The 24,860-nt window shown below is 53.0% G+C and overlaps 2 protein-coding genes and 1 long non-coding RNA gene across 18 annotated transcripts; 2 read left to right on the top strand and 1 right to left on the bottom strand.

Annotated features, from left to right (window-relative positions):
- The first annotated feature begins 1,766 nt into the window (after positions 1-1,766).
- Znf512b (zinc finger protein 512B) lies at positions 1,767-12,377 on the top strand. Of its 12 annotated transcripts, XM_076930444.1 has the most exons (18): positions 1,769-2,120; positions 3,504-3,629; positions 3,879-4,021; positions 4,310-4,438; positions 4,532-5,118; positions 5,219-5,445; positions 5,544-5,615; positions 5,703-5,879; positions 5,984-6,108; positions 6,200-6,292; positions 6,432-6,530; positions 6,612-6,782; positions 7,091-7,285; positions 7,539-7,640; positions 7,979-8,041; positions 8,594-8,692; positions 9,241-9,488; positions 12,241-12,377. In XM_076930444.1, exons 2-18 carry the CDS (start codon positions 3,506-3,508, stop codon positions 12,266-12,268), a joined length of 2,682 nt encoding a protein of 893 aa, XP_076786559.1. In that variant the 5' UTR covers positions 1,769-2,120; positions 3,504-3,505; the 3' UTR covers positions 12,269-12,377. The 12 variants fall into 12 exon arrangements, with proteins under 12 accessions (XP_076786564.1, XP_076786560.1, XP_076786555.1 ...); XM_076930445.1 differs by lacking the exon at positions 4,310-4,438 and having other exon boundaries at positions 1,768-2,120; XM_076930440.1 differs by having other exon boundaries at positions 1,768-2,120; positions 4,310-5,118.
- Positions 12,063-14,215, bottom strand: LOC143441549 (uncharacterized). The gene is made up of 2 exons (XR_013109105.1): positions 14,115-14,215; positions 12,063-13,884 (listed from the first exon to the last, which is right to left on the bottom strand). It is a non-coding gene; the product is annotated as an uncharacterized LOC143441549 (long non-coding RNA).
- On the top strand, positions 12,350-24,860 carry Uckl1 (uridine-cytidine kinase 1 like 1). 5 transcript variants are annotated; one of them, XM_076930452.1, is made up of 16 exons: positions 14,685-14,776; positions 15,643-15,760; positions 19,034-19,224; positions 19,313-19,419; positions 19,528-19,698; positions 19,785-19,856; positions 20,670-20,859; positions 20,943-21,004; positions 22,775-22,794; positions 23,421-23,519; positions 23,617-23,710; positions 23,826-23,888; positions 23,985-24,107; positions 24,219-24,326; positions 24,399-24,555; positions 24,633-24,860. In XM_076930452.1, exons 2-16 carry the CDS (start codon positions 15,693-15,695, stop codon positions 24,710-24,712), a joined length of 1,605 nt encoding a protein of 534 aa, XP_076786567.1. In that variant the 5' UTR covers positions 14,685-14,776; positions 15,643-15,692; the 3' UTR covers positions 24,713-24,860. The 5 variants fall into 5 exon arrangements, with proteins under 5 accessions (XP_076786566.1, XP_034350710.1, XP_076786567.1 ...); XM_076930453.1 differs by lacking the exon at positions 14,685-14,776 and adding an exon at positions 14,845-14,988; XM_076930451.1 differs by lacking the exons at positions 14,685-14,776; positions 15,643-15,760 and adding an exon at positions 12,350-12,488.

The following is a 24,860-nucleotide window of genomic DNA, read 5'->3' as shown; positions in this document are numbered from 1 at the left end:
GGGTTCCTGCTGGTTTGCAGTCTGGGAGTGTATCAGTGATATTGGACATGGTTTGTGGTTCAGGCCCAGGTTTGATCCCCAGCACAGAAACAGAAACAGGTCTTCTAAAACTAGAGAAGAATCCTTCTTTGTCTATTCAACTTTGTAGTGGCTGTCTGGTATTTCTGGGCTCCAGGCTCTGTCACAAATCTATTTCTGTGATCATTAGTCTGCCCCTCAAATATCTTCTTTAGAGTTCACTTAGGTACTCCAGATAGATCTCAGAAACTTCAGTCGCACCTACAAAGACCCCTTTCCAAATAAACTATCACTACAGCTTACCATGGTTATTTGTTGGGGCTTACTCTTCAGCCATGCCCTTCATACATAGCACATGAAGCACACACCCTGAACACAGTAACCAGACATACAAATAGGAACATAGAGGTATAAGCCACAAACATAGTGACACAACACCCAGACATGCTCAGATATGTACAAACACACTTGCATATTTGACCAGACAATGATATGTACAAAGATTTATAACATCCCCATATGCACAGATATAATTACCCAAGCACACAAATACTAATGCATAATCACCAGCTAACACTAGATGTGACATGCCACACGGTGCATGTAAGTGCACTACATTGTAAAATGTCTTGACACTTAGATACACACATAAAATTACAGGGAGGTGGGACTGGAGAGAGAACACAGTTGCTGCTTTTGCAAAATTGAGTTTCTAGCACCTTCTTCGGGCAATTCACAACTGTCTGTAACTCCAGCTTCAGGGATCTAAGGCCCTCTTCTACATCGTGGTGCCCACATGACTACCACGTGACAACACATAGTCACTTAGACACATAGCAACCTAGAGGCATTGGTATATCACACTTATAAAAACTCAGATTTACACAGGGAAAGCCGGCAACCTTGAATGTACCTCAGTATCCCTGATCCCCACCAACATTCTGATGTTTCACATCCTGGAGAACCACAAAAGGTTATACATGTATTTAATCCCAGCATATAGGAGGCAGAGACAGGCAGATGTCAGAGTTTGATGCTGGCCTGGTCTATAAAGGGCTACAGAGTGAAACATTGTTTCAAAAAACAGTGGGGGGTGGGGGGTGGTCTGGGAGCAGAGGACAGTATTATGACTACCAAATGAAAGCTGAATTCTTCTCTTACCTATTGCGTGCTCCCGTGGAGCCCCAGGCCTTGCAATCTATCTCCTTATCAGCCAGTTTGCCTGCTCTAGTCTGTCAAAGGGGTGTTTATTTCTCTGCCTCATTTATTCCCAAATCCTATGGGCTGGATGTCACCCCTCCCCCTCCCCCGGATCTTACACTAGCACCTAGCAGCCCAGGCTCTGGGCCGGAGAAGCTAGGTACCGGCTGTTACACTGTTCACAAAGAAGGGAGAAGTCGATTCAATAGCCAGTAACCCCAATAAAGCCTGTTGGTCTGCATTGACTAAGGTGGCCTCAGGGACAGAGAGAGGCTGAGGTCCACCCTGACAGCCTATGGATGCCCTATAACTCTTCCTTCATAGGATCTACTTCAGCTCGCGCAACCACACAGGCTGCTTAATCTGTGAGACAGGATCTGGGGTAGTGTCCAGACTTCCTGGCATGCCTCAGTTTACTGGACTGGCCCTGGAGCGGCAGACCGGGCCCCACTGGCCCCTTCCCCGCAGCAGCGGCCGCGTGAATACCGCGAGAGTTCGCCCCCTCCCCCCCGCAGTAAAACTGTCAAAGGTAGGAGGGGCGGGAGCGCGCATGTGCGCAGCACGGCGCGCAGTGTGCGCCGCCCGGACCCCGCGCCCCGCGCCCCGCGCCCCGGCCCGGCTCTGGCTCCGGCCTGGCCCGGCCGCACCCCTTGGGCGCTGCAGGTAAGCGCCGGCACCGCCCGCTCTACCGCGGCCCCGGCGCCACCCACGCCCCGCACCAGCCCTGTGCCCAGCCCGCCGCCCGCCGCGCCCGGACCCGCGCCGCGCCCCGCTCCCCGCGTCGGCGCCGTCCTCCCGCCTCCTCCTCCAGAAAAAGTCGCCATTTTGGTTCACTGCCTTCGCCCCCCCGCGGTCGGCGCTTCCGGGCCAGGCTGCAGCCCGTGTCCGGCCTCAGGTGACAGGTGGGTGGCCACGGGCCTCCAGGTGCGCCTCTTGGCTGCTCTCGCCAGGCCGGGCGGAGTGGCCTGAGTCGGCGGCGGCGCCCTCTTCCCCGGAGGCTGCAAGGGAGATCTCAGGGACCCCAGGTGGAGGAGGGGTTTTCCTCCTACTCTGCCGGCCAGGCCTTACCCCTAACTCTGATCTCTGCCTAGACGCTGAAACACTGGAAGGGGGCAGCAGGCCGTATACCCCGGGCCTCAAGTGTAATCGGGGTTCTGGATAACTCATTTCTTTCTGAAGCTGCAAAGCGAGGACATCCAGAGAAGTTTGGTCGACTTAAGACCTTCCTCCCCTCCCCTAGGCCCAGGATGGGGTGTTGTCCTTGACAATGGACAGTGATTGTCCTGACCTCTGACCTGAGCACTCCTGGATATAGCAGCCCCTACACATCCCCTCTGATTTGAGTTGCTCAAAAACTGTTAGGAGAGGGCTCACCTGCTTGAACCTTGCTCTTTGGTACCGCCCCCTTCTGTGGCTTTGGGCGCCTCAGGGGCCTCAACATGCTATGTTCAGCCTTCCTCAGTTTTCAGGGTCTATAATGCTGTAAGCAGAACCGTCCCTGGAGGCCCAACCCCAGGGCAGTAGAATGCATACTCTGTAGCCTTTGCTTGCCAGTATTGGCTATAAGTTGTTTTTAGCTGATGTGGCTTCCCAGGCAGGGAACCTAGAAGCTATTGAAAATAGTAAGAAATGGTGGCTGCCTAGGCTGTGGTGGCGGAGGGTGCCTTCATCCGGGTGGAGGGGCCCTGCCTGCACAGAAGGCTGAGAAGGCAGGCAGGTAGGATGGCTCAGCAAGCGTGGGGACCAAAATGTATTCCTAGTGGACCGTCACTTTACGAAACCAGAGAGACAGGCGTATGTGGTGGGGCAGTGGGCCTCTAGCACCCATGTTGGCTTCTATGCCTGTAGAGAGGTCTTCAGGGGTGCCTATCTCAGTAGGGTAGTATCATGTATCTGGATGGCAGAGGCTTGGACCCTGAGGAGTGAAGATGTGGCTGCCTGTGAGCCAGCAACCATTCCTAGTGTTAATTGTCAGTCTTCTTCAGTTGCATGGGCCCCTTCTGAACACAGGCCCTGCCTGATCCTCAGCACCCTCTGTCTAAATGAGAGTGTAGGTGAGTGTGTCCAGTGTAGCAGAGTCTACACTGCTCATGCCTCCTGGGTTATTTAGAAAGACCTTGTCAGTGCAAACCCCCTCTCTAAGTTAGAAGCTTCCATTACTTGGCTTTTTTATGTGATCGATACAGGAGGTCAGGGCTAGAGAGGCGTATTGAGGGCCTCTAGGATAACCCCAGCGAAAGTCCTGGGCTGAGCCTGTTCTTCTCATCGGTCTGTATACTTTGCAGAGATGACTGAATCCTTCTGTGTTGGAGGAGGCCGTCGGCTTCAAGGATCCAGCAAAAGTGGACCTGGAAAGGGAGGCAGCCGGAAGGAGGTCCAGCTTCCTTTGCTGCAGGACCCACCAAAGCTGGGTGAGGAGCTAAGGCAGAAGTCACTTCTAGAGGACACAGATAGCCAGTGGCAGAGTTACCTCCTGGGGTGTCCTGAGGACCTTTGTGGGGTGGAGAGTGCTTGCCTGATTGTAGCCAGGCTCTTGTCCTGGGTTAACACTAGCCGCTGGGCCTTGGTATGGGTGAGCCAAGACTCAGTCTGAGCTTGCTGCCCCTTGGGGGTCAGTGATACTGTGCAGCCACTGAGTGTTGCTGTCTCCTGTACTGTAGGGATGCCAGTGGTCCACAGTGGACACACAGTGCCTAGCCAGGCCCCACTCTGCTTTGACCCCGGAAACTCAGCCAGTGACAAGACAGAAGGGAAGAAAAAAGGGAGGCCGAAAGCCGAGAACCAAGCTCTCCGAGATATTCCTGTGAGCTCCCTGAGGGTTAGAATGGGGTTCATTCTATTTAATCTGTGAAGGCCACTCCCATGCCCTTACCAGTCCTTCATACATCCTGTGCCAGTTTACTTCAGCATGTACCCTAGGGCCCGTGTGCTGGTTACAAAGTCCCAGTGGGCTGTGAGTAGTCACCAGCATAGGTCTGTAGCATGGCTTGAATTCTTGGTCTGCTCTTGAGGTTGAAAGGCTTATTTGGCTTGGGGGAGCTTTGAGTCTGTGTAGCTACAGGTGAGCAGCTTGGCCTTTTCCTCTGCCCAGCTCTCTCTGATGAACCAGTGGAAAGATGAATTCAAGGCACACTCAAGGGTGAAGTGTCCAAACTCAGGGTGCTGGCTAGAGTTCCCCAGCATCTATGGGCTCAAGTACCACTATCAGCGGTGCCAAGGGGTAAGGGGCTGTGGGTCAGGGAAGAGGAGGCCTGGGGTTGCATCTGGGCAGAGGCCCCCGGGGCCCCATCCCACACCTGCCCTCCCTGCCCAGGGTGCTATCTCAGATAGGCTGGCCTTCCCTTGCCCCTTCTGCGAGGCCGCATTCACCTCCAAGACCCAGCTGGAGAAGCACCGGATTTGGAATCACATGGACCATCCCCTACCTGCCCCCAAGCCTGGCCCAGTCAGCCGGCCAGTCACCATCAATCGGCCTGTTGGGGTCAGCAAGCCCATCGGAGTGAGCAAACCTGTTACTGTTGGCAAACCAGTGGGAGTCAGCAAGCCCATTGGCATCAGTAAGCCAGTCACAGTCAGTAGACCTATACCAGTCACCAAGCCTGTCACAGTCAGTAGGCCCATGCAAGTCTCTAGGCCTGTGCCGGTCACCAAGCCCATCCCAATCACCAAACCTGTGCCACTCACCAAACATATGCCAGTTACCAAGCTTGTGACAGTTTCAAAACCTGTACCACTCACCAAGCCAGTACCAGTCAGCAGGCCCATTGTGGTCAGCAAGCCTGTGCCGGTCAGCAGGCCCATCGCCATCAGCAGACACACACCACCCTGCAAAATGGTGTTGCTGTCCAAATCTGAGAACAAAACACTTCGTGCTACAGGCAAGAACAGCAATAAGAAAAGGTACAGGAAGTCATTTGTGGTGGTGAGTTGTCAGGTGTGCCTGGAGGGGGTGAGAGGACCACTGGGTTTGCCTGGACCTCACCTTACCTGCCACTTGCAGGGCTGCAGACAGTTTGGACACCTGCCCCATCCTGCCCAAGCAGGCAAGGCCAGAGAATGGAGAGTACGGCCCATCTACCATGGACCAGAGTGTGACCTTCCAACTGAGTACAGATCCTAGCAACAGTTCCCTGCTGCCAGGCAGCAGGCCCCTGATGGGCAAAGAGGCCCTGCGGCCTATAGGCCCAGTGTCCCAGCCAGAGGAGGACCCTGAGCGCACAAAGCACAGTAAGACGAGCCCTGGGGAGACTGGCCATGGTGGGCTCTGGCCTTTCAATGACTATGTGACCAGGGTCTTGGCACTCATTTTCTCTCCCCTGAGTCAGGAAGGAAACAGAAAACACCGAAGAAATTCACAGGGGAGCAGCCATCTATCTCAGGGACCTTTGGGCTCAAAGGTAAGACCCCAGCTAGCTGAACACTTCTGGAACTGAGGATGTCTGTAATTGGCTCATATATCTTATCCATCCCGTATGTGCACACAGGCCTGGCCAAAGCTGAAGACAAGGCTCGAGTTCATCGCTCCAAGAAGCAAGAGGGACCAGGCTCTGAGGAAGTGCGGAAGAAGGTGCTGGCCACCCCTGTCACTGTCAGCAAGGAGGCACCAACTCCTGTGGCCCACCCAGCCCCAGGTGGGGGCTGCCTGGCAGGACCCAGGACAGGTCTCCATGGTGGGCTGGATCCTGTAGCAAAGGCATGGGGGATGCCCCTGGATTCCAGGGCATTCAGGAGCCCCACAAGCCTGAGGCCTGGCCCTGCCTCACAGGTGGCCCTGAGGAGCAGTGGCAGCGAGCCATCCATGAACGGGGGGAGGCTGTCTGCCCCACCTGCAACGTGGTTACCCGGAAGACCCTCGTGGGGCTCAAAAAGCACATGGAAGTATGTCACAAGGTAAGCTTCCTGTCCCCCTCGACCCCCAGGGCACTGGGGAGGGAGGATCCCTAGCCTAGATGGGTTTCTTATAGTTAGGCCTTGTCTGCAGTTGCAGGAAGCACTCAAATGCCAGCACTGCCGAAAACAGTTCAAGTCCAAGGCTGGCCTCAACTACCACACCATGGCTGAGCACAGTGCCAAGGTATGCTGCCTGACCACCAGCTCCCTGTTCAGCCCTGACTGCTGACCTCTCTCTCTACTGCTGCTCCTCTAAGCCTGATTTTGGATCTATGGCCCTAACTCCTGGCTGGCATCAGGTCTGAGGCTTGCTCTGTCTCCAGCCCACGGATGCTGAGGCCTCTGAAGGGGGAGAACAGGAGGAGCGGGAGAGGCTTCGAAAGGTGCTGAAGCAGATGGGACGGCTGCGCTGCCCCCAAGAGGTCAGTGTTGGGCCATGTGGGGGTGTTCAGGACTTGGGAACCTAGCTGATTTCTTACCTGGTTTCTGACCTGGATCCCCAGGGCTGCGGGGCTGCCTTCTCCAGCCTCATGGGTTATCAGTACCACCAGCGGCGCTGTGGGAAGCCACCCTGTGAGGTAGACAGTCCCTCCTTCCCCTGTACCCACTGTGGCAAGACTTACCGATCCAAGGCCGGCCACGACTATCATGTGCGTTCAGAGCACACAGCCCCGGTGAGTGGCCTACAATCTACCTTGTCCTTCTTCTAAGATACTATATTGTGTCATACATGTGTTCTCAAGTTCACGTGTTCCCTGATCGGTGCAATTTGTGCCTTAAGTGATGTAAGTCTTAGGAGGAAGGATGGGAGCCGGTGGCCCTGTGTTCTGTTCTCGTTGTGTTGTCTACAACTGCATTGAGTTCCCATACTTGCAAAGACCACACATGGCCTACAACTCATGCCACCTCTAACTCCTGGTCTCTGGATATCATCCTTTGCTCTGCTGGCTTATACTGGCCTCTGTGTATCCTTGCCATCTAGCCCCCTGAGGAGCCCACAGACAAGATCCCTGAGACTGAGGACCTGCTTGGGGTAGAACGGACCCCAAGTGGTCGCATCCGTCGTACGTCGGCCCAGGTTGCCGTGTTCCATCTACAGGAGATTGCAGAGGATGAGCTGGCCCGGGACTGGACCAAACGGCGCATGAAGGATGACCTTGTGCCTGAGACTGCACGGGTGAGTAACCCATCTAAGATATGGGTAGGATCTTGACCCTTGGTCATTCTCTAATTGCTCCCCCAACCTCTTGGTCTCTGACCCGGATAGGCCTGATTTGATTCCCCTGTGGCAGCCCTATTTTTGTGACCTTGGCCATCTACTAACCCCATCTGTGAAGGGGCAATGAGCCTGCTGCAGAAGCACATGCATTTTGTCAGAGCAGCATGTGCGTCAGCCTGAAGCTTACCTGGTGCTGTACCTGGCTTTGCAGCTCAACTACACTCGGCCAGGCCTCCCCACACTTAACCCTCAGCTGCTGGAGGCATGGAAGAATGAAGTCAAGGAGAAGGGCCATGTGAACTGTCCCAATGATGTAAGCTGGGACTAGCAGGTAGTAGGACATTGGGGCTCCAAGACAGAGGGCTTAGGTTTGGGCCTTCAGGCAACAGTAGAGGTTAAAACAGTGAATGTCCTGTTAGGAACCATCTTCAGTATGTCTTTGATCCTGGGGTTCTGTAGGGTCTTCACATAAATACCATATCAACAAACGGGACTTCAACCTGGGGGGGCCCATATTCCCTATCCTGCCCAAAATCCAGGACTTGAGGGACCTGCCTTCAGAGAAGCCCCAGAGTGCTCTGGGGTTGGGGTGGGACGCCCCTTGTGTAGCGTTGTGGGAGGGCTTTCTCCACAGCTGTCTCCTGCCTGCAGTGCTGTGAAGCCATCTACTCCAGTGTGTCCGGCCTCAAGGCTCATCTTGCCAGCTGCAGCAAGGTCAGTTCTAGAATTATTCCCATGCCTTACGGGGGTGGAGGGCACAGAGCACTCCTAGTTTTCTCTTGCCAAGGGTTAACCTGCATCAGTGTAAGATCATATACCCTGACCACTACATATCCCAGAGGTAGTAGGTGCTCAGCAGGTGGCACAGAATCCCTCTCTGTCCCCTGCACTAATTGTTTGGCTCCAAGTCCTGGCCTGGAATCTCCTTGACTTACGTGGTATAAGTGTTCATCCTGACCTGAGCAGAGGGTACATTTGGCTTGGGATGAGGATATTCACCAAAGGACTGTGACCTAACATTCAGTGCCTGCCTCATCCCACCCTCTTCTTATTTCCTATTCCTGTAGCAGGGATGGCTTAATAATCCTATTGCAGGGTAGTTTCAATTCCTAAACCCACCATTGACATACATCCTAGAAGACAGTGCAGTTGTCTTCTCTCTGGCTGACCCAAGTCCTAAACTTTTAGCAGCAGGATAAGGGCTTGGACCAGATGTGGGTGCTTTGAATCTTCCGAAAGTGGGTACTGGACCACTGTGCATTGCAGGGGGACCACCTGGTGGGAAAGTACCGCTGCCTGCTATGTCCCAAAGAGTTCAGCTCTGAGAGCGGTGTCAAGTACCACATCCTTAAGACCCACGGAGAGGTATGAGAGTTATCTTTTGGACTTGCAGGCCTGGGGGCTGGCCTAGGGGTGGGTAACAGAGAACAAGTGGCTGAGACCTGTACACTGGTGTTCTCTTCTCTAAATAGGGTTCACTTCCCCTGAAGTGTCAAGAGTGTGGGGTAATAAATCTTATTAAAAAAAAAAAAAAGACTAGTCTGGAGTGCCCCAGTTTGATATCCAGCCATCGAGTGGAACCTCTCTTGGCAGGGAAAACCCTGTCTTCAGCCACTTTCTAGCTGTTATATGCCCAACCAAAAAAATAGTTTAAATGGGTTGGAAAAATGGTTCAGTGGTTAAGAGTACTTGACCAGAATTTGTTTCCCCACACAATTGTCAGGAGGCTCCCTGGCCTCCACAGCTACTTACATGCACATACCCACACGCAGTCACAAATGCCAAGAAAACAAGAATAAAAGGTTTTGTTTGGTTGGGGTTTTTGGGTTTTTTTTTTGGGGGGTTTTTTTAAAGAAAAAAGAGTTAGTCTGGACCAAGGTTCTCAGTCTTTACTGCAAGTTTTCTCACCCTAGAATTGGTTCCGGACCTCAGCTGACCCACCTTCCAAACACAAGAGCCAGGACTCCTTGATGCCTAGGAAAGAGAAGAAGAAAAGTCTGTCAGGAGGAAAGAAGCGGGGCCGCAAACCCAAGGAACGGTCCTCCGAGGAACCAGCATCTAAGCTCCCCCCTAACAGGGATGACTGGCCCCCAGGAGGCAGAGACAGGGCGGCCCGGAGCTCCACTGGGAAGAAGGCTGGAGCTGGGAAGGCACCTGAAAAGTGAGCCTAGTGGGCAGGGCCTACCCATCATGCCCTGCATTGTCCAGATTAGGGGAGCCAGTTCTAGACCGGTCCTCCACCTCCACACACACCCATCTGTCCAGAGGGTTGGCAAACCACTCTGCTCTCCCTGAAAGTGGTCCTTCCCCTGTTTAGGCTGCCTCAACATGGCTACATGGGGCTCCCCGGGAGTGCCGGGGGCAGCAGCAAAAGTGCAATAGGCTGGAGGGAGGACCCAGCCGTTCCCACAAAGACACTCATGGGCCTGGCAGGATCTAGAGCCTTGGCATCAATGGGGCATGAAGTGTGCTTGAACAGTCAAATGACCCCAGTTTCCACCTCCCTCTGGCCCAGTAGGGTCCCCAATCTGACTCTTGAAGGCTCAGACATTCCTGGTGACCCATAGTTGTGGGCTGATGAGGCACTTGAGCAGTCTAGCTGCATAATGTGGGCCTCGACTCTACCCAGCACTGGAACTCCAGTACTCCCAGCTACCTCCCAGGACAGACCCTGTCTACTGCCATGCTGCCCTGACAGCCACCCACTCATCTGTCCTTTTGCATCCACCTCTGACCCCCTTGCTTCTGTTTTCTACCTCTCTGGCCTGCTTCCCTCCTCTGTCATCCCTGCTGTGCTTCAGGCCTCACCCTACTTGACTGGTGTGGTCATGATGGAGTATGTAGCCTTCCAGGCAAGGAAAGAACTGTGTGTTCTACCTTCAGGGAGGCCCAGACCTATAGCTACTGACCTGAGAGAAAAAGACTAGGATGCTTCACCTCCAGCCTTTAGTTTCTAATCTTGTGGTTAGCACCCTTAGGGGTGCCTCCCTGGGACCACAGCCATGTGAAGCAGAGGCTGGCCAGAAGGAGCCTAACTCAGGAGTAGCACTTAGGAGAGACTGCATATGTCTGCTATGCTAGGTGGTCTTGTAAGCCAAGTTCTGTGGAAGGCCTCTTTTCCCTTTTATTTTATCTGCCCTTGGGATCTAGTGGCAGTCAGTCATGTGATAGAGAAACTGAAGGATAGTGAAAGATGGGGTCTCAGCCAGAATAGAACTCCAGGCTGAGTCTCTCCCCTGTCTTAGGGGCCCTGAGGATGACAGGGTCTGCAGGTTGGACAAGGCCAGGAAGAGAGATCTGGCCTCCTTCCTGGTTCTACCTTCTAACCCTACCCCCATCTCCCAACCGAGGAGAAGGCTGGAGAGGGCTGGAATGGGCTTTTTATAGTGTGGGTAGGGGTGGCTGAGGCCTCTGCTTCTGATCCTGGATGATGTGAATTTTGATATTTGCCTCTGTGTGTCTCCTGATGTTGTTGATGCCAGTCTTGTTGCTGTGACAAGTAGCAACCTTTTTTTAAAATTTTGATTTTTTTTTTATACAAAACTCAACAATCTTAATGTCATGGTGCTAAGGGTTTCCTGGTGCCGAAGGTGTTGCTGTGGTACTGACTGGCACCTGCCCCCAGCCTCAGTAGGGAGGGTTTCCAAGAAGGCCAGCTCCAGGGAGATTTGGGGTAAAGTCCTTGTACACTCAAATTTAGAAAGGCTCTCTGACTCTGGGCAAGGCAACCATGGCCTGGTGTGCCGTAGGTGTTAAATGGACTCTCCGATTCCTACACACTTTGACGGGTCAGAGGGTGGCTACAGAGGTGGGTATGACCCAGTGTCAAAGGGTAGGCTGGGGCTTTGGGGTTGTGGTGTTCAACTGTGGAAGGGAAGGGGGCCAAAGTGCACTTTCACAACACCTCTGTGGGGTGTGACCATCCACCCCAGCCTCTCAGGTACTTGGCACTTGTAGGGAGAAGTAGGACCTGGGTTTGCTGGGGGTTGAGTTTCCAGGACGTACCATAAAGCCCATATACCTTGATATGGGACTTGGCTGTTCTGGTAACTTGATGTTAGCACTTTAACTCAAGTCTTTGAGGTCAGTTTGGGAGCAGCTGTCAAAAGCTGCAGTTGGATAGGTACCAGCCAGTGGTGACTGGTAAGTAGTGGCAAGCTAGACTGCAAAGCTCTTCCAAGGTGGCAGGGCTCATTGGTCTGCCCACCTCCCTACTCTGGCCCAAAGGTAACCACCAGCCTACACAGATCCTCAATAAGAGGGACCATCATGGCAAAGCTCCAAAAGGTGGTGGGCATAGACTTAAAGGGCCAAACCAACCCTGGGTCCTTGGCAAAATGCAAAAGTCAGGGTCTCTACAGATCTACCTCTGGCTCAGCGCTTGCCCTGCCCTAAAAAAAAAAAAAAAAAAAAAAAAAAAAAAACAGAAGTGCCAAGGGCAGACATTTCATGCAGAACCAGGGTGCACTTTATGTTCCTGCACAGGCAGATAATGGTGCCTCCTGGAGGCTTTGGGACCTTCCTGTCCCTATGGTGGTTCTGAAGGGAGAGCTGTTCCCTTGTTGGGTGAAACCCAGGTCCCTTGCCCTGGAGGCCCGGTTTCCCAGGTCACCCCTCATACCTGACTGCAGCGCCTCCTAAACTTTGGGTTCCTTGGTTTGGTTTTAATGCAGTTCTCATTACACAAGTGCATTTCTGGCTATCACTTGTAACCATAGATATACATGCATATATATTCTATCTACAAAGTGTTTTATTTGCAAGATGTTTTGAGGTGAGCTTTGGTCCTGCCCGCCTTGTGATCATCTGTCCCCATCCTCATCCCCTGGCCCGGAGTGGTGCGGTGGTGGGCCGTCAACTATGTATTAAAGTCACTGTATCAAATAAATGTTTATTGATTTTTTTTTTTTCAGGGATTTTGTGCGGCTGTGTTTGTGTTGAGGCGAGGGCCATTCTCGGGGCTTGCCGCACGGCCTTGTGGGGATTGTAGTCCGCAGCGTGCCTGCCTCCCGGCGCGCCTCCCCGGCCTCCGCCAGGTTCGGGACGCCATGGCCGCGCCGCCGGCCTCCGCGGGCTCTACCCCTTCGCCCCTGCAATCCACTGTGGCCCCAGAGGTGCCTGGCCGCCCGGCCGAGCAGAATGAAACAGCGTGCGAGGACCGGTAGGCGCGGGCCTGAATAAGGCAGGGGCCGCGCTTGTCTCTTGGGAGGGGTCGGAGCACGGCTTGTATCCGTTCCTAAAGCCCGGGCGGCTCCCGCATCCTCGTAGATGGGAAGCTTGATCTCCACAGCCTCGTGGATCCTGGACAGGTTTCGGCGGTTCTCCAGCGCCTAGGGGCCTCCTGAGCCTTGTATCGGCAACCCCCTGCCAGGGGGAGGGAGGTGGCAGGCGACCTGGAGGGCCCCAGCGGACGGAAGGCGGAACTGGCCCAAGCCCCAGCTTTTGGCGGCGCGGGGAGTGGAAATCTGTTTGGCCTCTTTGGCCTGGGTTTCTGTCCTTAGTGGGTGCGCACTTGGTTCAGGGCTCCCAGCTAGGTGGTAGGCGTGTTCGACCTTCTGAGTTCGTCGAAATTGAGCTCAAATTTGCACCTGGAGGCCAGTGGTCCTTGTGGATGTAAGATGGGGTGGTGATATCCACCTGTCCAAGAGTTTAGGGGCCTTTGAGACTTTCGAGACTTTCAGGAGAATGGAAGGGGTACTGTAGGAGATAAGGGTCCTCGTCTTCGCTCGGCCTGATCATCACTAGTAGCAGCTCTAGGTCACGGCCGCCAGGGGGCGGTGACCATCCTTGGAAACTGCATGTGGCACCTCTTCCGGTCTGACTGCGCTAGTTGAAGGCCAAGTGTCTTCCGCTTTGCGGGCCTGAGCGCACTGCCTGAGAAGCTGTAAGCCCGGACACCTTTGTGGCAGGTGCTGGCAGTGGATGAGATGAATCCCAGCTAGTTCACACATTCCAGGCATTCTGATCAGGAGCCTGACTTTGTGATGCTTTCTAGTTCAGAATGTCTCGATTTAACCAGAAGCAAAGAGACCATGGCCAAATACCTCCGAGGGCTCCTTGAGAAGATACAAACTGCCCTGGTGCCTCAGGCACTGGCAGCAAAACGGGAGGGAGTCCCTGGTAGACTTAATGTACAGCTCGAGGTTTCTCCTCCTGTTTTTCCCAGCACCTGTCGCCATATCTGCCCGCCCTTGAGGCTTTTTCCTTGGAATCTGCTGACCTTAGCTGACACAGCCATTGGCTTTCATGTCGATATGCAAAATGGAGATTGGTTTGGGATTATAGAGAGTGGGGAGAAGTAACGGTGCTCACCCAGAGTCTCGGGGTGCGGGCTGACGAGTGAGCCCGTAAAAGCCTCTGATCCCCCAGTCGTAGGTCTACCTTGATGACTGTCTCGGAACCACCTCCTGCCTCTTGCAGGAATTCCATAGAAGCACCGGGATTGACTATAGATTTAATCATAGCAGTAAGACCTTGAGACCTTTCTTAGTGCTTTGGTGATCCAATGATGAAACTTCCTCTCTTCAGTCTTTGCAGTAGACATTTGATTCTGGTTTCTGAGATATGGGGGGGGGGGGGGGGGGGCAAATTACAGGGCAGCTCTAACTTCCAAGATATTATCAGTGCCACACCTGCTTAGGTCCTCAGTAACCTCTGCTTCTTTGATAAGGATACATACAGGACTGCAGCAACTCCCTGGTGAGTGGTACTTGAGCTGACAGAGCTGTTACCTAGTGGATAGCCAGGGGGAAATGAAAACTGAGCGTCAGCTTCCAACACCACCTACCTCAGACAGCCTTGAGGCCTAAAATGGAGCTCTGAAAGAAGAAACGTCAAAGATGAAAGTTAAGGAGTGTAGTAGACAGGCAGCCTGGTGTATCCTAGGTAAAGAAGAAGTTCAGGGGTCAGGGTGTGGTATTTTGGGGCCAAGTCTAGCGAATCTATAGGTGGGACAGGTCTATTCTGTTAGCAGTAACAAATCTGGAATTAAAGCCTTCTCTTTCTGAGACCAGCACAGTGTTAGCTTCCCATAGACCTGTAGTAGCCCTTTTTGCTACCCACTGATCCTGACCTGCTGGGGTTCCCAAGGAACATGTCAGGATCCTCTGTTGTGATTCAAACTTAGCGAACTGATTCCCCAGGACTCCTTAACTTTGTACCCCTGCCCAGAACAATGTCAGCCTCCCGCAGCAACCCTAGGGCATATCTAGCCAACCACCTAAAAGTAGAGTCAGAGGGCTGACAAACTCTATAAACACATACATGCACATGCAAACATAGATTGGCTCTTCCTGCTCCTGGTATCTGGGGATGTAAACATACCCACAAGTTACCTAGGTAGTGAGAAGAGCTGTCTCCAAGGCAGCTCCCAGAGTGGCTCCTTTTCAGATGCATGAAGTCCACTTCCTTCTGTGAGCCCTGCCAGACTTAGTGCTGTAGGCCAGCCAGGTAGGATGAGGTTGCAATAAAGCCAACCCACCCCTTGAAGAGAACCCCAAAGCCACCAAAGCCTCTCTGATTAGATCTTAAGTCTGTTAAGGGATTTCAGCTGAAGCTGGGACCAAATCTTCCCTTTCCATGCTGTGGGCATGAAGATGGCTATGTCCCCTGCTAACTGATGAGGCCTGGGTGGCCATCGGACTTGCTGGAGTCTGTGTGAGGTGGGGTGGAACAGTTATTCTTGGATGTGCTAGGGTAGAATTTCAGATTTGTTTATCCTTGTAGGAGGCACCTTGGGGCCAGGGGAGGGGCACTCAGCTCAGCACTGACATTCAGATCACCTGGTCTGGAGGGGCCTCAAATTTCCTTGTCTTGTTGTGTATGCATTGGGAGGCAGAACGTTTCTTCCAGAAAATTTGGGGAGAGGTACTCGTGGTTCCCTGCAAGTCCAGGCCAGTGCGCATAGCAGCTAACACTGAAGTACGTTTTACAGCAACTGGTCTGGGGATTGTGCAGTCCAGAGTCCGTACTATTAATATCTGGGCATGAGCCCCGACTAGGTGATCCTCTTATGTGTGTGTGGCCTTAACCTCTGAGACTAGCATTGAGTGTGTTCCCTTAGTGCAGTAGGGTCCCTGGGGCCTCCTAGCTGCTGTGCCCCACTCCCTGTATATAGCAACCTACTTCTGCAAGCTAGGGGTCCAACCCCACCTAGCTCTTCAGCTGTGCTGCCTATAGGAGTGATTCCACCCATGGAAGACCAGTTCAGGTGGCTAGAACTCCCAAGCTGTCCTTGGGGACAACTGTAGTTCTAAGAGGTAGTGATACTAGATACTGCTAGAACCTATACCACACATTCCTGCGTCATCCCACAGTCCAGGGACATCCACCTCTGAGCCCTGTGTGCTTACCTGCATCCTTGGCTATGAGCAGCCCCCCATCTTACCCTGGCATCAGGATCTCAGGGTGCTGGGCTCTTGGAGCAGAAAACAGGTGAGTTGCCGCAGAGTCCCTGCTGATGAGAACCCCACTTCCCAATACTGACTATGTCTGACTTGTGTGTAATGTGTGTCCATGGATATCTGAAAACAAACAAGCTGGCAGGTACTCCTGGGAGCTGAATCGTGCTTGGGCTGCAGATGTGGCTGGCTTGGGGCTGTGGGTTATAATCAAATCTTGCATTCACTGTGGCTCTTAATACTGTTTGTACAGATGAACTTTTGTCATTGTGGCCAGAAGCACCTTTGTCTGTGGATAAGAAATGAAGTATTTTGTGCAACTTTCCCATCAAGGGGCACCCTTTGTGAGAAATGGGTGCTGCCTTATCTCTGGCTGTAGGAGACAGCTGTTAACTTTGGGGAGGGCAGGGGAGCTGGGCTTGGTATAGACACAGCCTGATATCCCAGTCAGGCTGAGGCAGATTGCTGGCAAAGTCCTCCCTGATCTACTTGCAATCGGGCGCTCTTCCCATCAGCAGCACAAGCTTTGGAAGGAATCTTCACCGAGGTGGAAGAGGGGAAGATCGGGAAAACAGCCCCAGCCTGTTGGGTCCTTTGTCCAATTTCTGTCTGAGTGTGTCTTGGCTTTGTGTGTGCTTGTTTTTACCACTGGTGGCTGGGAGCTTTGTCAGGTTGTTCTCTGCCCTCTTCCAAGTCAGATATTCTGCATTGGAGTGGTCTCCTCCCAAAAGCATTCTCTGGGGATGGAAGCAGAGGCTGGTGGGGAGACAGATGTCCTGAATTTGTTGTTATTTGCTTTTGTTTGTTTGCTTGTTTGTTTGTCTACCATGGCCTCCTAGAGCTACCCTGTGTATTATGGTCATGCTGCCTCTAGGGACCAAGGCAAGACCCAGTCTGAAACCCTAGGGAGTCTCTGGTTCTCCCTCTAAGGGGTTGGGGATGGGGCTCTAGCTTTGCCTGCCGGAAAAGGGCAGCGCAGTGGATAAGCTTCACAGATCCATTTGTTTACTGTAGATGGATTAGTATACCCAGGTGAGCAACCACCTACCCTCTGCCCAGGGATCTGGGGACCTCACTGTTTGTGTTTACAGTTGTCCTCTCCCTTTTTGACTGAGCCATTCAAGCAGGCTTGTGTTGAACTGCAGGTGACGTCCCTCAGGCAGCCTGTCATTTCTTGACCTGCGTTCCTCACATGCTATCTGTCCCTGACACCCCTGACTGGCAGACTCAGGTCTCAGTGCTCAGCTTACTTATGCCCAGCTCTATGCTCCCAGCTCCTGCACTTTTCTCCAGAGCAGTGGCAGTGAGGCTGAACTTAATAGACTGGCTAATTATTCCCTGTGCTCAGGCTCTGAGCTCTGGTAACTGTGGATGGTGTAGAAACAAGCAGGCTTATTGTCCTTCTTTGTCCCCAAGGGTGAGTTCAGTGTGCTTTCTCGGTTGGATACAGATGGGTTCTTTTCACGATACTCACTCGTGTCTGTGTTGTCATATACTACGTCCTTCAGAACTGCTGGTATGACCAGTTACATGTTAGGCGGCCTTTCCACTGCTTGCCCCCACTCACATGCACACACCCACACTCTTTCTGCTTCTGGGAAGGATTATCCAGCTGAGAAAGTTTGTCTTGAGCAACAGCCTGATACATCAGCCCTGGAAACTACCATGCTGAGAGAGCCGTGAGGCAGCAGCAAGAATATGGCAAGAAATAGAGCTTCCCAGATAAGCCCAGCTTCCGTTTTGATAAGAGCGACTATAATTGTAAAATATCCATATGTGACAGAAGTTCCTGTCCCAAGTTGTGGTCTCCAGGGAACTCCTGATCATTATTATACGGGCATGTTTGCCTTCAAGTTTTCTGAAAACACTCTTTTCTCTCAGACACTGGCATGGGTGAACATCTTTTGGGGTTAACTGGGGTCAGGCCTAGATTTGTTTTCTAAGCTATATCCTCAGTCCCTAACTGAGCATCACCCGTCTACTGGCTTTTATGTAAACTGCACCGTGTTTCATTACAGTGTGCTTCTCTCACCCAAGAGTGCCCCGTGGATACGCACTCCCATCTGGGCCTACCAGTCTGCCGCATTCACCTCAGGCTTACCTGTTATTCCATACAGTGTTCTTTTTCTTGTGGTTCTGTAGACTACACCAGCCACTGTAGGAGACATCCCACATAGAGCTAGCCTGGCATGTCCATCTGCCATTTCTATAGGCAACCCTCCTACCCACTGTCCTGTATAGTCAGTGGCTACTATTAAATTTAGTCCTACACGGGTGGCCCATAGCTTGCTAGGGCACTGACCTGAGAGCTTCTCAAGTAGTTTGAAAGCTGAGATTAGGATGATGTGACCTGTCCAGGCTTCTTTTCAGGCAGTGGCCAGAAATTGCCTCTGTTAAGCATGTATCTCGTTCTCTTAGCACTTTTGCATCAAGCTGCACTTTAGGTAAACAGCAGGTAGCAGGAAGGTGATGCAGAACACTGAACTTGTGTAGGAGTTGCTCATTCTCAGATTCGAAGGCCATGGCCAGAAATGGCACCCCTTTAGGGATGCAGGCCCACTGAAATGTCAGCAGGGTTGGAGTGCCCACCTAGCATGAGTGATAGGCTGGCTGTAAGTGTGCACAGGTTCAGATCTGATCTGACCTTCTTGGGTTAAATTTCCCTCTTGCACCCTTTGTTGGTCTTGTGTCATGATCTTAAACCACCATCACATGCACATGTATGTGTGTCTGTACACAACATTGCTAAGACAGGTGCCATTTACAGTCTGCTGGAGGGGTTATACTGAGAAGAAGTGAGTTCTTCATGGGCCTTCCAGCCTCCCTTCTTGCTTTCTGTCTTACATTTCTTGACAGGGTATCAGGCCAGGGAGTCCCCCAGAACATACATCTTTCTACTGGCATGTGGCCAGTGTACTGCCCTTTCATCTCCTGAGGCAGCCATCCTGTAGGGCATCAGTGGCTGGACTACCTAAAGAGTGTGCTGTGTTGGGGAGAGGGGCATAGTCCTTAGCTGGATCCTCCTTTTTCTTGAGTAATGAGGCCCTACCCACCACAGTCCACACGGGTAGGGTTGTGGCTCTGAGACTGTGCGTATCCTCCTGTGTCCTCTTGCCATTATGCTGTCCCTTGTTCTTGCTGTGTGAACAGTCTGAGATCTTGTGCACCAATTAACCCTATGGAACAGCTAAAGGCAGGTTTCTCGGGCACACTCTCCCCAGTTGAGCCCATACTGTGCTGTCCCACTTTGGCATGACCAGAGAGGGTGAACACTGTTGACTGAGGCTGAGCACATTCCTCTTCACAGCACCAATGCAGGGTCCTTGGACAGACTTCTCCCACCAGTGAGTACTGGGCGCTCACCCCGGAAGCGCACCACCAGCCAGTGCAAGTCAGAGCCACCCCTGCTTCGCACAAGCAAACGTACCATCTACACAGCTGGGCGTCCACCATGGTACAATGAACATGGTACACAGTCCAAGGAGGCCTTTGCCATTGGTGAGAGCGGTGTGGGAAGGCACTTTGGGGACCAGTCTGCATGGCCAGCCCAGCTGGAACAAACTGCAAGTACCCTTCCACTCCACAGGCTTAGGAGGTGGCAGTGCATCTGGGAAGACCACTGTGGCCAGGATGATCATTGAGGCACTAGACGTGCCCTGGGTGGTCCTGCTGTCCATGGACTCCTTCTATAAGGTGAGGCCCTGCTCGTCCACCCCAGAGCATCTCCTGCCTGTGAGTGCTTTGCCTCTACAAATGTAGGCCCTGTGGTCAGCAGCCTTCATCATGCCCCTCCACCCCCAGGTTCTGACACAGCAGCAGCAGGAACAGGCTGCCTGCAACAATTTCAACTTTGATCACCCCGATGCCTTCGACTTCGACCTCATCATTTCCACCCTCAAGAAACTAAAGCAGGGCAGGAGTGTCCAAGTACCCATCTATGATTTCACCACCCATAGCCGGAAAAAGGACTGGGTAGGCCCATGGTGTTGGGGCCCTACTTATGGAAGAGGCTGCAGGGGCCTGAGCTGGACTTTAAAGCTCCCTGGGTTCCTTTTCAGAAAACACTGTATGGTGCAAATGTCATCATCTTTGAGGGTATCATGGCCTTTGCTGATAAGACGCTACTGGAGGTGAGAACTTGCTGGGAGCACCCGTCCACAGGCTTCCCTAAACATAATTCCTTTAGTAATGTGCTGCCTCACCCCCACAGCCTCCATGATTTGAGCATATCTGTCCCTGTCATGCCCTTGTGGATGAGTCCCACCTGGTGTGTCCTGGGCACTTGCAGCTGTTCTTTGTCACTGGCTAGCTGACTACTACAGTGCGGTGTGACTTCTGGGGACAGTGGTCTCCTCTCCTACCTGCTGAGAGCCTTACTTCCATTTCCCATGCTCTTGATATTTTTGCTTGTTAAAGAGCAAACAAAGGACATAAAGGCAGTGAGTTAAGGGACGCTGCTACAAGGCCTACAGGACACACCCGACTGTGACTCTGGTCCAGGCCAAGAGGACTCTTACCATCTCCATGTTGCAACTCCAGTCTCCAGACAGCTCCTCAGGGACCACCTGTCACATGCTGACTGGAGGAGGCCATACCCAGAGTTCACAAAGCCCAACTCCCCCAGTGTTCATGGGAGGTATAATGAGTGAAGTCATATGTACATCACACTGCCAAGTACCATTCCTGCCCATTTTGTGCCCCTAACAAGTAGTATGTCATATCTACATGTGCATCCCAGTGCACACTTCCTAGGAATGCATCCTACATGCAATGACAGCTAAGCCAATGGGTGTCCTGGGGGGAGCTGGCCCCAATGATCATATAGCCCATAGGCTGTGAGCTGATCATGTTGCCACTCTGGCTATACAGATCCTAGCTTCAGTTTGACAGTGCCACTGGTGCCTGCCTCAGCCCTGTGCACTGGCTTCTTGTCCCTCATCCAGCTCCTGGACATGAAGATCTTTGTGGACACAGACTCTGATATCCGACTGGTACGGCGGCTGCGCAGGGACATCAGTGAGCGAGGCCGCGACATTGAGGGTGTCATTAAGCAGTACAACAAATTTGTCAAACCTGCTTTTGATCAGTACATCCAGCCCACCATGCGCCTAGCAGATATTGTGGTGCCCAGAGGTGAGCCTGCCAGCCCTTGTTTTCCTGCCAGTGGGGCAGAAGGGCCTCCAAGCTTCTTCTGGGTTATCTTTTTCCCTCTCCAGGGAGCGGGAACACAGTAGCCATTGACCTGATTGTGCAGCATGTTCACAGCCAGCTGGAAGAGGTTAGTTAGCCAGATAGCACTCAAAGTCCCTGTCCGTTGTCTCCCAACAGAAGCTTGCTTACCCCACCCCCACACATTCTCTGTCCGCTGCAGGTACTGGCACTCAAGTGTCCTGAGCCTGCTCCCTAAGCTTATTATCTGGCCCAACCCTCTGTGATAGGCAAGTTATGCTTGGAAGGCTACACTTCTGTCCCTCCCAACTGTGTGGGAGTAACAAGGGTGACCCACTCCACTGCTCTGGGATTGTGGATTTCAGCACTGAGTCCTATGTCTTTCTGAGTGGGTCACTGTACAAGTGATGTTTTCACACTATAAGCCCCACATTACATGGTTTATGACTGGGTTCTGGGGTCACTACTAGAACAGGCCCAGACTCACAGGTCCCAGGCCAGCTGACCCCATTAGAGATCCTTAGAAGCTTGCCTCCTCTTGCAGTTCGCAGACCCTGAGCTGTCTCCACATGGGGCTATAAAGTGTCCGTCACTGGGGGTGGGGGTAGCTTGGCTGCTTGGCCTGGTCACTGATGCATCACCCATTCCCTTATGTCTCCCTGTGTTGCTGCCACAGCGTGAACTCAGCGTCAGGTAAGACTCCACAACAGTCTGCACAGATGGAGGCATTTCCAACATCTACATAGAGCTCCGGGTCAGCTGTCACCTAGCCAAGCAGGCAGGCAATTCTTACCAATACCAGGGGTAGAGTGGCACGGGCCTGCTGCTGCTCCCATTGGTGGCAGATAAGAACACTAAGGTACAAAGAAATTAAAGAGTTTCCTCAGGGTTATGTATTACCCATGCTGGCCAGATATGGAGGATGTGGAGGCTCCTTCCCCATACAGCCTGTCTTGGGCTACAGCCACAGAGAGCACAACAGTCCTCCTGGGCCAGCACTGCCATGCATGACCCAAGACAGGGACCATATTGATATGTTCCTGAGATCATAAGGCCTATGTCTGCATCTGGGCTGCTGCGTCTTGTAAGCTGAACCATCCCATGGACCACAGGTTCCGCTGACTCTCTCTGAGAGGTGGGGAATGAGGGCTTTGCTCTGCCTTCTCTACCCTGCCTACCCAGGCCCTGCCCTGTCCTAGCTTAGTCTTGAACCTGCAGCACACCTCAGGCAGAAGTAATGCTTGCACTGCAGCAGGAAGAAGGGAGAGACTGAGCTGCACCATGACATCCTGCTGACGTAGGCTGAGGCAGGAGCTGTAGGCAGTACCAGCGACCTACCCTTCTCCTAGGTTTTCCTCAGAGTTGGGAAGATCTAGTTGAGCCACCGTGAGAACTCTCATGATCCTACTGGATAATCCAGGAGTTCTGAGCCAGTGTTGAAAATGCCTCCAGGGCCATCTCCATAGCCCTGCCTCCTGTCCTTGCATGAGTCTCCACTTGGCCTCACCAGTATCAGGGTGCCACAGACCTGTGCCAGGGCTCTTTTAAAGCCTCAATTCTGAGAAAAGTTTCTAGACACGGCCAGCTCCACTTTCCATTTTCTGGCCAGCCAAGGAAGTGGTGGCTGGTGGCCCCCTTGGTCTCCTTCAACTCTAGGAAGTTACTGGTGAGCAGGAGGGAAAAGCGGCTGGGTGTGGGTGGTGCTCCACCCTCAGGCGCCAAGGCTGTCAGTGCCAAGACTGCTGCCAGCCACAGGGCACCTTCTGTAGGGACTTGGCTGCTCTCCCCACTAAGTGTTTTTCTCTCTGTTCTTTTCCACTTTGTAAACCTGTTTCCTGCCTTGTTCCCTCCCTGAACACGCTCTTCACCTGGCGAGCAGAGGAAGCTGCGTTGGGATATGTGAGCAGAGCAAGCTCTGGTTGTGCCGCACTGTGTGCTGCCCTGCACCCTGCACTGCTCCTGCACCCGGTGCCTCTGTGACCCCTCCCTCCCCTTCCATGATCACTGCTCCTTCCTTAACCCCCTAATCAGCCCTCCCTCCTCCTGCCTTGCCCCTTCCCTCTCCTGGCTTAGGTCTTTGGTGGGACAGCCTTTGGCACTGAGGCCTCCCTGCTTTGCCCTCCCTCCTGAGAGGGACTGTACACTACCTGGGGGATGGACCTTAGTGGAGCTCGACCCTACAGCTTACTTGTTGCTCCCAGGAGTTGGGGACAAGATGTTTATTTGGAGGGTGAGACCTGTGTCCACAGTAAGCTCCCTTCCCTGTGTCTGGCCTCTCTATCTGAGCCTGAAAGGAGACACCTCATGCCTCAGTTTCCTACCCCCAGCACCTATGTTCAGTGTTGAGAATTGAACATTCTTACTTTTCAGTCACAGTTCAGGTGCCAAGGCATTTTTCATGGGTCAGCCATAGCCTGCAGACAGCTCTCACCCTGCACATGCCCCAGCCCCCAGTGATGATCGGATGTTCTCTGGGGTATAAAGGGACTTTTGGGTAAGACATACCAATACATTTCTATCCCTAGGGCCGCGTTGGCCTCTGCTCACCAGTGCCATCCCCTTCCCCAGACACTGAGTGTCCTCAAGAGTACACCACAGGTACGAGGCATGCACACCATCATCAGGTAAGGGCCCACCTGTAGAGTGCTACTCCCAACCCTGTTCCACTCCACTCCCAGGTTCTGTCCCATCCTTTTCTAAGCCTGCTTGTTCTACTGTCAGGGACAAGGAGACTAGCCGGGATGAATTCATTTTCTACTCCAAAAGACTGATGCGGCTGCTTATTGAACACGCACTGTCCTTCCTACCCTTTCAGGTGTGGGTTTGTGGAGAAGGAGGTAGAGGGTATCCCACTCTTCCAGGTGTGGGCTAATGGTGGGGGGAGGGGGCTGGGCCCCAGCTGTTCACGGATGTCCCACCTCACTATACAGGACTGCACTGTACAGACTCCACAAGGCCAGGACTACGTGGGAAAGTGCTACGCTGGAAAACAGGTGCACATGGCTAGCGGGGAGATAGATGCTGGAAAGAGAGGCTGTGGGTTAGAGGCACCCAGCTTGCAGCCTACTCAGCCTCCCTTCCCCCACCAGATCACTGGCGTGTCGATTCTGCGTGCGGGAGAAACCATGGAGCCTGCACTGCGTGCTGTGTGCAAGGATGTGCGCATCGGCACGATCCTCATCCAGACCAACCAGCTCACAGGGGAGCCTGAGGTGTCTGGCCAGGGAGGGCTGGGGTTCACAGTAACGACCAACACAGAGGGAGGCTGGGGAGACCAGAACACTGATGTGGGGGCCCATTTCTGACCTTACTATCAACTATAGCTCCATTACCTGAGACTTCCCAAGGATATTAGCGATGACCATGTGATCCTGATGGACTGTACAGTGTCTACAGGTGCGGCAGCCATGATGGCTGTTCGTGTACTCCTGGTAAGTAGACCTGGATGGGCTACCGGCAGGTTCCCTTGGTGTTGGGACTTATCCTGTCCTCATGTTGCACAGGACCATGATGTGCCTGAGGACAAGATCTTTTTGCTATCCCTGCTCATGGCAGAGATGGGTGTGCATTCTGTGGCCTATGCATTCCCACGTGTGAGAATCATCACCACGGCTGTGGACAAGCGCGTCAATGACCTCTTCCGTATCATCCCAGGCATTGGTGAGTCCGCTGTAGCCCAGGGAGCGTGGCTGATGACCCAGGGGGACCCAGTCACACAATGCCATTTCTTTTCGCAGGGAACTTTGGCGATCGCTACTTTGGGACAGACGCAGTCCCTGATGGCAGTGATGAGGAGGAGGCAGCCTCTCTGGGTTAGTCCCCTGTCCGAGCTACTCTTACTTCCACCCAGCCTTCTGTCTCCTGGTTTGGAATCACAGAGACAACACAGTAACTTATTTGAATTTAAAGATGTTTCCAATAAAATTCAGTTTACACATTTTATAAAATAAAGCTTTAGAAAATGA

This window comes from Arvicanthis niloticus, chromosome 2 (genome assembly GCF_011762505.2).
Source record: "Arvicanthis niloticus isolate mArvNil1 chromosome 2, mArvNil1.pat.X, whole genome shotgun sequence".
NCBI lineage: Eukaryota > Metazoa > Chordata > Mammalia > Rodentia > Muridae > Arvicanthis > Arvicanthis niloticus.
Note: the sequence above shows the minus strand (reverse complement) of the source record. Positions and strands in the feature narration are given on the sequence as shown.

Bases quoted from the DNA above. Each gene is read 5' to 3' on its own strand.
- Znf512b (XM_076930440.1), top strand. From the start codon at position 3,506: ATGACTGAATCCTTCTGTGTTGGAGGAGGCCGTCGGCTTCAAGGATCC. The intron at 3,630-3,878 runs GTGAGGAGCTAA...CCTGTACTGTAG, and splicing joins GCAGGACCCACCAAAGCTGG to GGATGCCAGTGGTCCACAGT. The intron at 4,022-4,309 runs GTGAGCTCCCTG...TCCTCTGCCCAG, and splicing joins AAGCTCTCCGAGATATTCCT to CTCTCTCTGATGAACCAGTG.
- Uckl1 (XM_076930451.1), top strand. From the start codon at position 12,376: ATGGCCGCGCCGCCGGCCTCCGCGGGCTCTACCCCTTCGCCCCTGCAA. The intron at 12,489-19,033 runs GTAGGCGCGGGC...TCCTCTTCACAG, and splicing joins GAAACAGCGTGCGAGGACCG to CACCAATGCAGGGTCCTTGG. The intron at 24,108-24,218 runs GTGTCTGGCCAG...TATCAACTATAG, and splicing joins AGCTCACAGGGGAGCCTGAG to CTCCATTACCTGAGACTTCC.